At 36.5% G+C, this 16,380-nt stretch overlaps 2 protein-coding genes across 6 annotated transcripts in view; both read left to right on the top strand.

Moving 5' to 3' along the window:
* The window catches only part of LOC143911157 (uncharacterized), a 369,714-nt gene that overhangs the window by 91,332 nt on the left and 262,002 nt on the right, over positions 1-16,380 (top strand). The window lies entirely within an intron of this gene.
* su(sable) (suppressor of sable RNA-binding protein) lies at positions 1,053-13,172 on the top strand. 5 transcript variants are annotated; one of them, XM_077428867.1, is made up of 2 exons: positions 1,053-1,263; positions 8,155-13,172. In XM_077428867.1, exon 2 carries the CDS (start codon positions 8,207-8,209, stop codon positions 11,870-11,872), a length of 3,666 nt encoding a protein of 1,221 aa, XP_077284993.1. In that variant the 5' UTR covers positions 1,053-1,263; positions 8,155-8,206; the 3' UTR covers positions 11,873-13,172. The 5 variants fall into 5 exon arrangements, with proteins under 5 accessions (XP_077284993.1, XP_077284994.1, XP_077284996.1 ...); XM_077428868.1 differs by lacking the exon at positions 1,053-1,263 and adding an exon at positions 3,385-3,612; XM_077428870.1 differs by lacking the exon at positions 1,053-1,263 and adding an exon at positions 3,385-3,581.

The raw sequence follows: 16,380 nt of genomic DNA on the forward strand, positions 1-16,380 counted from the left end.
TTCTTATTTTTTAGAATTTAAGCATTCATTTATCGTTCGCTCATCTAATTATACATCTTGATTTTACCCCCTCCTACCATGTATTTATCTTTTCACTACTTTACTTCTCAAACCCTTAATTTTATATTGCACTTTTATATATGAAATACCAAAATACAAAAATAAACTGATAAACTTATAACTTATTAAAGCGAAGGATGAACGCTCAAAAAAAATAAATGTCTATTTATAAAATTGCAGAACTAAGCAATGAAATAATATACACAGTATGTATTGTATCGGCTCGGTGACGAGCCAGAATATTAAATTACAGAAAACGCAATTATCGGAAGGGAAAGATCGAAAATCGAAAGATCTTAAGTCGAAAGATCAAAAAAAAGGGGTGCATGGTAAACAGTACATATTCACGTACATACTCACTTAATTTGCTCGAGCAGGATACAACAAGAACAACAAGAGGAACAGGCTTTTCCTCCCGTATTCTGCGCGCGCACATTAATACGGGAGGAAAAGCCTGTTCCTCTTGTTCCTGTTGTACCCTGCTCGCGCAAATTAAGTGAGTATGTACCGTTTACCATGCACCCTTTTTTATCTTTCGACTTAAGATCTTTCGATTTTCGATCTTTGCCTTCCGATATTTGTGTTTTCTGTAATTTAACATTCTGGCTCGTCACGTAGACCCATATTGTACATATCGTCAGTCTGGAAGAAAAACGTCAAAAAACGTTTTTTTTTACTTGTAACGTTTTTCTTCCGGACCGTCGATATGTTCAATTATAAATATAAATCAGGAATAGGTTAAATCAAACACATAGATGTCACTATCATTTTAAGCGATAATCCGATTAAAAGCGTCCATATACGATTATACGCATATATTTTTAATTAGAATCATAGAAGAAGAGTAACGAAAATGTTGTGGCGTTTTTACATAAAATAATCAGGTGCAAATAAATAGAACGACATTTTAGCGGTGACGCAAACCGAATCGAAGCAGAGACCTGCACGAAAAGTGTAGGGGAACGCGTGGAGGGGATTCGGCGACAAGCGTCGGTGGAGGTGGAGGTGGAGGTGGAGGTGGTAGCGTGGTGGAGAAGTGGAGAGGTGGAAGGCGCGAGGCGTGAGGCGCGAGGCGTTCAGAAGTCGGCGGGCCGCAGGGCGAGCGCCACATGTTTATGACCATCTCCGCTCCTCGTTCAGTGAATTTGAAATCGTATGCCCGAACTCCTCGCTCCACGCTCCTCGCTGCCGTACTCCCGGCTGGTAACGACATATTTCGGCGTGACGACTGCAGTCCGCGACGCGATCCCCCCCACCACCATCTCCACGCAGTGCAATCCTCGCCTCCGTACTCCGCATGCATCGTATCGCCTAGATAGAATGCAAGATGGCGGTCGCTTTCGTTTCCGTTTCCGCACCCGCGCGTCTGTCAAGATGGCGCGCGTCACGCCCACGGGCAGTGCTTCCACTTCCGCTTTCGCGGGGTGGTCGGATTCATGAGTACGTGTATTACGTATTGTATGGGGTGGCTCGGGCTCGGGGCTTGCGGTCGGGCTGGAGTCTGCTGAATGTCAAATCATTTATTACATTATTCGATTATTTTATTGCAGTTTGGCGGATTTGATCAAACCGGAAAACCTATGTATTGTACGTGTGACAAAAATACTACGCGGGTCAGATCGGGTTACGCGTGACGTAAGCGCGCCTCGTATGCTGCGACGTTGCCATTTTATTATCACTATACTACTAGTTTCATTTCAATTTCATTATTATGCCGTAGCGTTGGGTTATTTTGATTTTATGTATGAATCGATTCTCTATGCAGGAAAAAAGTAGCTAAATTTCAATGTCAATAATTATGCTCATGCGATTGTATTTTGTCAGTGTCGTCGTCCGTACCGTTGAGGTTTCGTGAATCGTCAATGGGGTTTCATTATTTTATCTAATCGAAACTCGTCTGTGACGTAGTATTCATTCGTGCGTAAACTGTCTTGAAATGGCGGCCGTGAACTCGAACGCGACGCGCGTCGATCGATTCTGTCGCGTCCTTCCGAAATCGATCCGTTATTTCACATTCAAATAAAAGTAATTGTTCATTTGTTTGCTTTCCAACAGGGTATGAAATTTGAGAATGATGAAACTTATTATCGATATTTGTTGTTTACCGACTGATGAACGTAATCTAAATAGATGGTCGCGTTATCTGTTCGTTGTATTGTTTTAGCGATAATCTCAATGCTTTGCTTAATTAAGTAGATTTTCATTATGCGTATTTATATTTTTTGTAACTCCGATGCGCGCTAAATAGGAAGAGTGCCAACTATGTCACTTGCTCGGATTGCTCGTCCATCAGGTGTTTAGACAACATTCAAAGTAATCAAAATCAATTCAAAGTCCTGAAATCTTTCTTAGGGTTGTGTTTTACATATTGTTATTTTCTGTGCTTTTACAGTCGCGATAACTTATCTTATCTTTTTTCATGCAATGCGATACGTCTGCATTTTTTACCGTTTCTCTCCGTACAATTCTTAGCATTCAACGTTATTTAAAATCATTCAGCTTTATTTAAAAAAAATCATTCAAACTATTTGTATAGTGTTTGTATTTCCATAACGTAAAAAAACTTGAATGGCCTTATGACCTCAGTATGTTACCGGTACAAGTAAATATTCTAATATATAAGTTCGAACGCGACCTTGTATGTAAATATTGTTGGTTCGTAGAAAAACACAATGAATATATAAATGTAATGTAATGTTTACTATTAGAATAGCCATGTTTATATTACAAATACCGAGCGAAGCCAGGTAAAAAACCACTAGTAAATAATAAAAAGTAGTTAGTAGAAGACTCGATGGAGCGTGAGAATTTTCATTTCAATTCCGCAACTTAAAGTCTGGCTATAAAATTGGCAATAGTACAAAGTCCTTTTCGTAATTTAAACTACATATGTAATGCATGTAAATACGAATAACTTAGTGTCGAAAGTATTCACATAAAGTCGCGTTCTTTTATTTCATGTAACGGTAAAATCAAACAATCGAACATTGTTTTTTTTATTGATGCGTAGAACCAAACTGGAAATGAATAGATGATGATATGCAATGCGTATGTTTTTAATTAAAGAAAATGATTTAATTTCAGGTACAGATGGATGTCTCGTAGTTAGAAAAGTTTAAGCTTTTCTGCGTCGTGCGCTTTGTCGCAAATTTGCCCCCCCCCCCCCCCCGTGAAAAGTTGCTAAGTAAAAAAAATGAACAATGGACGCACAAAATGAAGAGCAATCCGTTATCCAGGCCGTGCGATTCGGGGATATTCGGTATGCGCGAACATCACTAGACCCGAGATTAACCGCGGATTAAGGTGGGCGACGTTGCCGTTGCCATTCTATTAGGTGTGGTGAGCGAGATAAGTAGCCGTAGCTGTATACATACTCGTTTCGCAACGAACGAGCGCGCGGCCATTCGGGCAATCGGCACACGGGCCGGGCCGGGCCAGTCACTCCTGCGACCCGACAAATGGTGGACATCTCAATACGATGCAATAGAAGCTGCATATCCATATGCTCGAAACCGATACCGGTACTGAAGCCAGGTCGCCGGGGACCCGCAGGTTTATCTCGAGCCGAAAAGACGAGACCCCCGTCTGCATATCTTATCTCCGCCGCCGCGGCCATAGTGCGCCGCGCCATTTACATGCACACAGATCGATTGTTGGTTGTTTGAATCGCTTATTGTGTTTTGCAGGAGGCAAGGGGTCATTCTCTCGTTTCGCTATTTCGATTCGCCATAGCCAGTGAGCCTGAATTCGTCGACGTAGCTCGACCGCTCTCATCTCGAATCGTTCGTTTGCTGGAAAAACGGGGAAAATCGCGTGGCCTATATCATTGATGACGCATTATGTGCGTAGGCCGCATTATACGAATCGATTGAACAGATACAAAGAAAGTAGCTAGATGTTGCGCGTGCTATGTAGAGTAGGGTGACCGTCTTTTCATCGGTAGCATTTGATACCTGAGCTTATATGTATGGTTGGTTGTAAGTTCACGCCGATGTTGATTTGCTTTAGTTGTTTGACAAATTTTTGTTTTCCGTCTGTCTAATAAGGATTGGACATATCTGTATTTGTATATAAAATTGATAGTGATTTTGCATCTGCTGGGGCATCGTTAGTGAACCATTTTGAACTCAATGGCTCAAACATCAACAATTCAAGGCTGAAAGACGTTTGTAGATAAACGTGTGTGGTATATAAAAAAACGTTGGCTTTTTTTTTTTGACCAAAGGACAATATTAAAATTTAAGAATTTTTTAATATTATTTTCTCTAATATATAAAATGCTTCGGAGGCAATTTTCATTTACTTGTATATGATAAAATAAAATTCGTATTAATTTTCAATGCACATACAAGGCTTTTCTATGTTTGACTTTACTAACTTTTCAGTATACAGTCTTTCGATCGTTTTGAAATTTTGTCATTTTGTGCGGTTTTTATGTAGTAGAATTAGTTTGAGGTAAAATTAATAATACTTCGTTTCAGTCCAACTTATTATTTATCATTTTGATATCAAACGTGTTTGCATGTGTAATGAGGCTATATGTAGTTTATTATTTAGGTACTTATTGATTATATGGGCGCAACCGAACATTCAGTATACACTTACACTAACACAAACAAATACACGGTAGTTATTTAGTAGAATTTGGTAAGCTCGCAAAGCATGTGAGCAAATAATTTTCTGTAATACGTAAATTTGCTTTGCTATTTCTGTCCGACAGCTCTATATTTTAAATAATTAAAAATATTTCGTCTACATTTATTTATTCATCGTAAAGGTTACTGACCCTTGCATCGTTATTTTTACACTGCAATGAACGCTAAAAATTGCGATTAATGTGAAAAAACCAACCCTTGATTTTCCCGATTAATTTAGTGTAATTGTTTTTGTTGAAGAGTGTCCTCTATTTCAGTATATTTTTCAATGTAACTGTTTGCGATACATATATAGAGGCCATTCATTTAACTGTCGTGTATTAGTTTGTGTTAGTGCAAGTGTTTATACTTAATGCTCGGTTGCGCCCATATAACCAATAAGTGCCATTATTTGACTTTGGCAACTGACAGTTTTGAATCGGGCGACGCAGGGTATATCTGCTAATTAAATAATGGTTTTACTAGGCTTTTCTATGTTTCACTTTGAGTTAAAATTCCTATTGTCTTCCGATCGTTTTAAAACTTTGCCACTTTGCGTGGTTTGCTCAACGATGGAAATTTCAATCGATTTGCATAGTTCAATAGTGAAAAATAATCGTAATAAACACTTTAAATTTTTGAAAACGGTGACGTTTAATAGGTAGTAAGTAACCTTATATGTTTGACTTTCCGCCACCCACTCGTCTTGTCAGATTTAATTGTTTAGGGCGAAAACACACGGCGGGACGTGGTACGTGGTTTTTTTTTATAGATACTTTTTAACGTGCGAAAAAAATGGGCATCCCTTGAATAAATTCATGGGATGCCAAGTACACAGCGTCCAAAAAAAAGACCCCCCTGGTGTGTTCGGTTAAATTTTATCCTTGCTTGACAGTGATCGATAACGGTTTTAAGAAATGTAGGAGAACTTGTCGACGTTTCACATACTACATTCCGCACTATGTGTTTTCGCCCTTAAACGCCAATAACTTTTTCTTTTTCACACTATATCTTTACTGATGAGAACCTATAATTTGCATTATAGGTTCTCATCAGTAAAGAGCGGACCCAGAGCGCGCCGTTCATTGTTCAATTGCTGTAAATGCATTGTTAAAGGTTCGCCGAACCTTTTTTTTGCACTTTGCTTTGTAAATAGAGCCAAACCGCCCCGATTCCTGGAAAAAGCACGGTCTCTATCCGCGTTCTACTCATCAGTCTTCGGCGGACGAATGCGCCGAAACGGGATCTTTTTTTCAATTTCTATTGTTAACCTTTTTTTTGCTCTCTAGTTTGCAGCGGTTTCCAAACTGGGAGGCGCGGACTATTGCCAGGGGAGACTGGCAATAGTCCGTCTATCTATTGTAGTGTTCAGTATTTTTATTTTAAATAAAGGTTTATTGTTTAAAACGTGTCTATATTATCATATCTATTAAAAAATAAAAGGTAGGGAGGCGCGGAAAAAAAATTTTTCTTTAGGGAAGCATAGTAGCATAAAGTTTGGAAACCGCTGCTCTAGAGAGCAAAAAAAAGGTTAACAATAAAAATTGACAAAAGTATCCCATTTTTTTATATGCTAGCGTCATAGAAATGTAATATTTAGACTGCAGATAGAGACAGTGCTTTTTCCACGAATCGGGGTGGTTTGGCTCTATTTACAAAGCTAGAGTACAAAAAAAAAAGTTGGGCAAACCTTTTACAACAATTGAACAATAAACGGCCCGCTGTGGATCCGGCCACTAGTAATATTAATAGAAGTAGCTTTAGGTGTTCTTTTGTTGTCAAGTGACATTCTGTCCACGGATAGACCTAAATAATTTTAGCATCAGTCGTATTTGACGCTTGGTGCTCGACGTATGTCCGATAAAAACTTCTCTGTTTGTTTATATTACTCGCAAAATGGGCGAGCATCGGTAAAAGATGCACAATACATTCAAAAACACACAATAAACAACATGGGATACATTTTTATAAGTAAATTGATCCGATTGTATTCCGTGCGATGTAGCGTATTTATAGAGACGTACCGCGTAAAATTGACAACAATTATTTATTCGTAAGGGCTCCTCTATTCTTATTATTAGAGCCCGGAATCTAAAGGGGCCGGAAACGAGCCGCCTATTGTTCAATTGTTGTAAATGCTTTGTAAAAAAGATTCGGCACACCTTTAACAATGCATTTACAATCTTTGAACAAAAACAGCCCCTTCAGATTCCGGGCTCTACTAATTACTAGAGGTAGGATAGTCACAGTGCTATCCATTGTTGTAAATCCTTTGTAAAAAAGGTTCGGCAAACGTTTAACAATGCATTTACAACCTTTGAACAATACGCGGCACCTTCTGGGTCCGGTGACTACTTATTACATCTCTCTGGCTGGCGCACTCCGCGCCGCTCTCTAGTTCTCATTATTAGAGGTAGGACCGGAAGCGTGCCGTTTATTGTTCAATTGTTGTAAATCCTTTGTAAAAAAAGATTCGGCAAACCTTTCACAATGCATTTACAACATTTGAACAATAAACAGCCCCCTCAGGGTCTTATCTCTCATATATATATATATATATATATATATATATATATATATATATATATATATATATATATATATATATATATATATTTTTTTTTTTTTTGTTGATATTTTTCTTTTAAATTTCGAAAGGTATATTCAATATCAAATTCTCGTTTAATCTTCGTTGTAGTGAAAGCGTTTTGAGTGATGCGATTTTGAACAACTATTCCGGTCAAATGATCGAAATGTGTCCCATGGTGCACTGAAAGGAGGGTGACCGCACTCGCGCGAATAGCTGTAGAAATAGGCGTCGACCCGCAAATGGCCATGTCTTGTCGACTCATTGCGAACATTTCAAGGTCACTTCAACGCTTCACAATAATGCATTGTAGATGCGAGTGAAAGGCGCGCTGTTGCCACTGTGACGTCACTATTCTTTGTACGTATTGGGGCTTTCGTGACGTCATTGCGCTTCGACAGTTGTGGCTTTGTAGAACGTCGCGTGCTCCTTTTCAATGATTCTGTATCAACAGACACGAATCCTGAAGAATAATCGCAGCCACTTCTTAGGTCGGCGCATACTATTATGACGAATCGTTATAGATTTCTATGTTAGACAAATAAAGGATGTAACCCTAGGGAAGGGGAGGAGGGGGTGGGGGGGCAGTTTGTACAAATAAAAACATTTTTATTAAAAATTCACTAAGTGATTATATATAGTTATAGTATATAAATTCTGTATTTATTTTTTTGCATTTGTTATTCGTGCATATTCGAATTTGCAACAAATTTTGAGATCAATGTACGGTTGTAGGTAGTAAACGTACTCGAGTCGAATGAATACAATTTATTTGCTTAGGTGCTCGGTTTGATCGTATAACTTTATTTTTTATATAAAATACATATATGAATATATTGATTGGTGTAACAGAAATTGTTGTTTTCTTTACAGATCGGCAGTAAATGTGACGGTAGATAAGACTCGTTTAATGTAAGTAACACAAATGGCGGAAGAAGATAATAAAATGGATGATTTGGAAGATGGTGAAATTGAGTCTGATCCAGAGCAGCAAAATGATAGCCCGGCTCCGGCAGCACCGGCAGTAGCGGCTGCTGCTGCGCCTAGTAATCCTGTCACGGCTGCCAAAAGCAGCAAGGAAACTCCGTCAGATACGTCTTCAAAAAATAAAACTACTGTGATAGAAAATGAGAATGTAAAGTCGATCGATAAAAAGGAAAAGAAAAAATCAAAAGAGCATTCGAGAAAGAGTGACAAGGAACGAAGGCCACATGTCGAGAAACCGAGGGAATTTTCGCCGAGCAATGTTGAAGATGATTTTGCTAGAAATATTGAAAAGGCGATTCGAATGGAACTCAAAAAAGGTGGAGATTCTTCCACTAATAACGGTACAAATGAGAATAACGATAGCGGTCTTGAAGATCCTGAAAAGAGAAAACATAAAAAGCGTAAAAAACATGATCATCATGAGAAAGAAAAGGACGTGAAGAGGAAGAAACACAGTGATTTAAATTTGGACGATGGAGATGTGGATGAAGATGAATTTATGTGTGTAAGAGGTGCTTCCCCCATTCGTAGGCATAAACGATCGCGCCGTCGTACTTCATACCACTCTGACGATGAATTTGACTCCTATCCATCCGATGCTAGTGATGACAGAAACAATCATGGAAGAGATAGGATGCATAATAGAATGTTTAGAGGTCGAGGAGTATCCCGAGACTTTTTTAGAAAAAGGTTTGATAGGCCTAGATTTGATAAGAATCCGTTACAGGATCCGGACGGTGTATGTCTCTTTTATATGCAAGGAAAGTGCTATAGGGGAGACGATTGTGTGTATTCTCACGATGCTCGACCGCCTCGGAAAATGGAGCTCTGTAAATTTTATTTAATGGGATGTTGTGCCAAACGCAGTAAATGTCTATATTTACATTCTGATTTTCCTTGCAAATTCTACCACACCGGGTTACCTTGTGTCTTTAGAGATGATTGTAAATTCGCTCACGGGAAACCACTGTCAGAAAATTTAAAATCAATTCTAATTAAACACATTGAATCCGCACCGAAAGAAATTTTAGGCGACTTTCCAAGGCTTAGTCGTGAAGCTGCTCAATTGATGGTAACCAACACACAAAAAAGACTTCAAAAGGAATATCAGGATACGTCTAGTAATAAAAATGAAAAGGGCACCAATTCTTCGGACGAACAAAATTTAAGTAAGACGAAAACTGATGAAAACGCTTTCAGTTCGAATGAGAGTATGAACCGTGATAAAAATAAGCGAAATAAAGTGAGGCAATCCAGGTGGTGTGATACCTCTGCTTCGAATGCCGCTCAGAACGTTCTGTGCATACAAAATTTGAGCGGCGTTCTTACCTCAAAACAAATATCAGATTTAATCAACATGGGAATAGAGAACATTAATCAATTGACAAATTTAACTGTTTCACAATTAAACCAACTCGGCTTGGCCGCAAATCAAATTAATGATATTCAATTAAATACTAAGAACATACAACAATTAGGTTTAATAGATAAAAATCAAATTAAACCCACAAATGCATTTTTGAACAAAGTTAAATCCAAAGACTTGGATATGAGGGTCTCACCAATAATGCACATGGCTAAGGAAACAAGTGCAACATCTCCCCGAAATGATTCTGAGATTTTAGGACAGGATGTTGATATGCGTTTTCAGTCAACAATATCTAGTTCGAGGGACAAAGATAATAGGATACTCGATTCATCGAATACGTTGGATCCAAGAAAGCAGAAAAATTCTATTGATATTGATCAATACACTAAAGACGCTTTGAAATTTAGCTCGTTGGAAAAAGAGGGCAATACTATAAAGTCTCCGAAAGAAACAGACGAGGCACAAGATTTAGACGTAGATCATCGAGTTCTCAAATATGTGAGAGATGCTACCACTGCCAGTGTTAAATTGGATGAAGATACTTTAGCCAATACTGAAAACGATACCGATATTAGAATATCGTCACTTCCAATAAAACAACAACAAATGTATGCACGAATACAAAAGAATGAAGAAAAGTCAAGAAGACCAACCACCGATGACGAAGATGACATTTTACAAATCGATGAAAAATGGTATTCGAGTGATGAAGATAATGTTGAAAAACCTGTTAGTAAAATTAAATCTCCAAAACAGAGCGACGAAGAGATGACTAAATCTGCCACTTCGCCACAAGCCATTGAACCGACTATAGTTCTTAAAAATTTGGGAGACCTGTCTAAAATCGATATCAGCGATGAAGTTACGAAACTGTTAACGTCCATGAAAAACACCACAGAAAACTCTTCCAGTAAAAAGGAATATCTGAAATCTAGGGATCCGAGGAATGCTGCAAAGTCACAAAACGATAATAAAGACTCCAATGTTGACAATATGAAGAAGATCATATCCAAACCTGAATTTGTATCTATATACGATTGCGCTGAAAATAGTAATCCTGATGCACGGAGACGAGCCGACGTTGATCTACGACCGACGAAAGACTTGGATTTCAGACTTCCGTCTTTCGGCGATACTGATTTAAGACAAACTCCAGGCGGCGCAGATATCGATCTGAGATTGGGATTGAATTTTAAAGCTATTCCTAACTACACTCCTGCCACTGAGATTAACGGATCGATCGGAGCTCATCCCCCAATCACGTACAAAATTTGCTTGATCGACATCCCTAAACCAGATTATACGGATATCAAAAATAGTACACCAAAATCGCAAGCTCACGGCGATCCTCGTTTAAGAAAGATCTTCAGACTATCTTTCGACGATAGCCCTAGCGAACCGCCGAGTGAAAAATCTTCCAAGCAGGCAGTGATCGTAAGAAGTGATCCTCGGAAGAAGTTAACTGAAAGTGTTGAAAAGCAAGTTGTAGCTAAACCAGCTCCTTTAGACTTGCCTACGGTAATACAGGCATCTGAGTGGTATAAAGATTTGAATAGTAATTATAAAATTTTGGTCAATCAACAATTAGCTGCCGTCTCTGCAGATTTGAAGCAATTTCATCTGGATGATACACCGGGGAAATTCTTTAATCTATCAAAAATAAAATCTAATAATATTCTTTGTACTATATTTAGTAATTTGGGAATTTTTCCGAACGAAAGTGGAGAATTCTATCGTATGACTCTTCCCGATAACTCTATGCTCAATCCATCGCCGATGAATTTCAATGCAAACCCTGAAATGTTCATGGGCGGAATGATGGACAATATGAATATGATGGCACTGAATTCAATGGGTGCTGCAGGACCTATGGGAAATATGAATAATATGGGAAATTTCAATCCTAGATTTCAAATGGGAGATTCCAGAGGTGCTCCCGTTCACGGAATGCCACCCGGAATGCAGCCAAATTTTGATTACGGTGGTGGTATATCAAACTTTAATTCCGATAATAATTACAACAATTACGATAATACTATGTATAATGGACCGGTAAATAATGGGAATGATTATATGGATGAATTCGATGACAACTATTATTCTGATCACAACAATGAATATCAAAATAGCTACCGTGGCGGTCGTAGCAACGATCGTTGGAATCGCGGTAGATCCAGAGGCCGTGACCGTCGGGGTTACACAGAAAGGGCGAATTGGAAAAATGATAGGAATTAAAGTATCTTCCATTTATACATGTAATATTACATCCTAGGTTTACTCTTACAGACTGATTTGAAATAGATACATTTTTTTAATTGTCTTTTCTTTTGAGTCACTAACATGTCTTTCTTTTCTATGTATGTAAGCTTATTGTCTGTAAATACTAGTATTATGATGAATTTACATACAATAGAAATGATATGGGAATTATAGTTGAATTTTTACAAAATGTGAAACCAGTTGAAATTAAGAGTAACTTCGTATTTGACAAAGTCCTAATATTAGTTTGCTATGTTATTATTATTTTCGTGTTAATAAGTAAGGCGTAAAATAAGAAATATTTTGTAGAAATACATACACCTACATATATAGCGTTAATATTATATTTTAATTTTATGTTTAGTTTAGTTTATTTATTGTTATAATAATTATAGCGAGAAGTAAACCGAATATACTCATTGTATTTTTTAATTTTCGTAAACATTTAAACTTCGTGTATATTACATACATATGTGTACCTCAATATGGAGGTAAAATACGTTGACTGTTTGGGAGACTATTCCATGAATGTCAATGTACATGATTCTGATGTACATTTTCAAATCCATTTTTTGTACAATAATTTTCGATATTTTATTATAAATAAATGTGAAATATTCGATCTACATTATATATATACAAATTTTTTGAAAAACACTCAACCCATTGTACCGTCATCATTATATTATACAGATTATTATTCCTCAATCCTGTTTTATAATTTTTATTATCCTGTGAATGAAAACACAATCATTAATGCATTTTTTTTTTTTTCAGTTATATTTGATGATGACTACTTTTTTTCCATGCACAATTTAAATATTTGAATGAAATGAAATGTTTATTTCTTTACAGTGCTGCTTCCTATCATGTGTGTGTGATTAAATGAATAATCGAAGATTTTATTTTGTGTTAACGATTGGAATTAAAACTCACAGTATTCGCTGCGAAGCAGTTTGAATAATTTATAAAAAATACTTGTAAAAATATAGTACGAATACATTCACATGACAGTTTTTGAAATCATAAAATATTATTTCTATTTCTGCTCTTGGATACATTTATGTATACTGTCTTACTTCATTATTGTAATAATTTTTTAATCAAATATTATATACTGAATATTTTTCACATTTACATGAAATATTCAATCAATTTTTTATTCAGTAAAAAAGTAGCACTCAATGATATGGTTTTGGAAAATTCTTAATATTGTGCTAAATTGGAATAAGCACATATGAAGTAGTTTTATATGCAGATAAATAAAAAATACGTAAGACTGATTGAAATTATTTTTATTATTACGGATAGATGATGAAATAGTTTAAAATTTAACAACGAGAAGAAGCAATGCTCAAATTTGACTTCAAATTTTACAGCTAAATACGGATAGTGAGATTATAAGAAATACGTAAGTAGTAGCATGGATTATAGTTTATGTTGAGGATATCAACATGGCTCTCCGATTGATAATATAAGTACTATGCTGCATAGTTACTGGAAATTTGGGTAGTTTATATATGTATGTATCCATTCATGAGACGAAAGTGTACCATTTATTAAGTGGAGTCTTCAAATAAGTACCCTAAAGAACTGGACCGGCATATATGTAATGCTTTTGGAAGCTGTTCCATGTAAATTTAGCTGATCTCTTGTAGTCATTTAGATCAATGGAATCCTCTGAATATTAATTAACAATTAAATTTTAGGACAGATCCGAAATAGGTACCTTTATTCATAGTAGGAATATCAAACTCATTGAAATCAGAAGTATACATAAAAAAAAAATACAACCCGAGTCTTTTTTGAAAAACCTTGTGGGTGGAAGATAAATATTATTTACCACCTCAATTATCGACTTATTTCTTGCATTGAGCCAGATGGTTACGAAACCACCAAAAACTAATAAGATACAGTGATTAATCATGACAAATGATAGGGAATATTGAATATTGCAATCAGTAAACAAAAACATCATAAAGGGTGCAAAAGATACTACATAATTTCTTATCTTTAAAATCCATTGACTGATGACCTTATCATGGCTAACGACTGTAGTGTTTCTCCTATATGAAAAAGGATTGGTTATACGCTGGCTTGGCAAATCTAGTTTTCAATCTATAACTGCCTAATTTTGGCATACTATCCAATGGTGCTTTAAATCGGTCTTTGAACTTTAAAAATTGAGTCTGAGTAACACATGCAATTCGTCTTTAGGTCTATACATTTAATATAAAGCGCATATAATGTTAGCCGATGCAAATCAATAACTTTTAATTTAAAAATAACTAATCTTCAATCTTAATATTTTTTTATAAATACATTTTTCTCAATTTAACAAATTAATTCCATCCAGTATAAGGTTGCCAGAATTATTAAAATCCAAATGAGGCAATTTTAAATTTAAATTTTATATTTTTACAATTTTATGACTATATTTTAAAACAATGAGAGGTGTCGTGATCAGCAAGCAGCTTATCAAAAACCGGAACTTTAAACTATCCTGAAGCGTGTCTTTGAGACACCGGGATAAAAGACCCAAAACCTAAAAAATCCCAGAATACCTGATCGCTTAAGAGGGCTGGACACCAGCGCCTTGTCTATACAAACGTATTACACTTCTCCCTTCCTCAATTATGGCACTAGAGAAATTATTTTTTAATATGCTATGGATATCCACCATTGGCATGCATTTGTGCTTTTATTTTTTTGATAAGTTATTTTTTATAAGAGTTAGGAGCCACCAAACATCTATAAAATCGCTTCTTTTTTACACCCACGAAAAGAGTCCACCATGCTTATTTAACGGTCGATTTAAAAAAAAAATACGCATACAGTTGCATAGAAAATATCTTTCTCATACCGATTATAACATTTTTTTAAAAATTAGTTCAGTTTCGGAGGAGAAAATTGGAGAATACGAAACTTCGATTTTGTCGATTTAAAATACGTATTATCTGGTCGAAGCGCAATTGTCGCATTCACTCAATATATATATTGATATATATTATCGCATTCACTCAATATCAGGGTTGTAGAATAACCGGTACGCGCCGGTACGGCGTCCCGCTACCTTTTATCGGCACCAGGTCGCGACCCGGCATAAAAATTTCAAAAATCAAAATAGTATAGAACTTTAATTTTTTCGAAAAGTTTTATCACTTTAGCAATATTTTTCACCCAAGCTCGATGACATAAAAATGCTACCAATATAAAATTATACCACCAGGCTTTATGTGATGCACCAGATGTGTCTTTAGCACATTTAAATAGAATTTAGTAGTATAAATATAATAAATGATAGTAGATATGTGTGTCTTCCTCGCCAGATGTTTGGAGTACGGAGATGTGGGAAGAAAAAAAACGCAAATATCCCTGGTTAATATCAGTGGCGGCTCGTGATAATTTTTAGTGGCGGGGCTGCACTGAAAAGATGTCTAAAACATGTCACCATAATTGTTCTATCATGTCATAACTAGAGGTAGGACCGGAAGCGCGCCGTCTATTGTTCCATTATTGTAAATGCTTTGTTAAAAAGGTTCGGCAAACCTTTAACAATGCATTTACAACATGTGAACAATGGACAGCGCACTCTGGGTCCGCTCTTTAATCATAACAGGACAAAAGTTTTCGTTATGCTTATCTATTTCCCGCCGATAAGCTTCGCTTAAATGGGTTTTTATGTTAGCCGATCCTAAAATCGTGAGATTACACACATTTTTTAAGTGTTCGACACTTCCCTCGTGTTTTTTTAATTTTATCGTTTAAATGTTTTAAGTCAATAACTCCTGTTTTCGTCCAAGATGCTTCGCCTGGCGACTCGCCTCCAAACAAAAGACACGGATAACAAAATAACACGTTTTTTTCTGTACATCCCGTTAACCAATTGTATTTTTTATAAATGTCTGGATTAAATTTTCGCGAGTAACTAAAGGATCTACTAGTAGCAGGCTGTGAAATAATTAAATTGGGCGTGAGGCAGCCTAATGCTTTTATAGCAACTTTTTCGGTAAGTTCTAGTCGCGAAAAGTGCAAATTTTGTAAATATTTTACTGAATTCTTTTTTTCTTCCATTTTTGAAAGAAAAAAAATCTTAATATATTTAAATAAAAATTACGAGAAAAAATTAAACAGATTTGAAAAAAGTTTGTAGTTATCGAAATGAAAACGACTCACCGAAGATTTGATGAGGGCTCGTACACAACCAATTAAGAATAACGAAAACGAATAAAGCTGTGATCGTGCGATTCAACTAATCAAATGTAAGATCAAGCGCGCGAAATCTTACACAAACTGACAGATGAATGTCGTTTAACAGGCGAAGGCTGCCGACTATCCAGCCCAAAACGGCAGAGTGAGTGAAAGAGAAAGAGCTATCTGCAGTTGCAAATAGCTCTTTCTCTTTCTCGTTCCGAGACTCCGGGCTGCGTGGCGTTCAGGGCGGCGCTGTAAAACTTTACAGCCAGTACAGCAACATTTTAATT

This window comes from Arctopsyche grandis, chromosome 4, assembly GCF_051622035.1.
Source record: "Arctopsyche grandis isolate Sample6627 chromosome 4, ASM5162203v2, whole genome shotgun sequence".
Taxonomy (NCBI): Eukaryota; Metazoa; Arthropoda; class Insecta; order Trichoptera; family Hydropsychidae; genus Arctopsyche; species Arctopsyche grandis.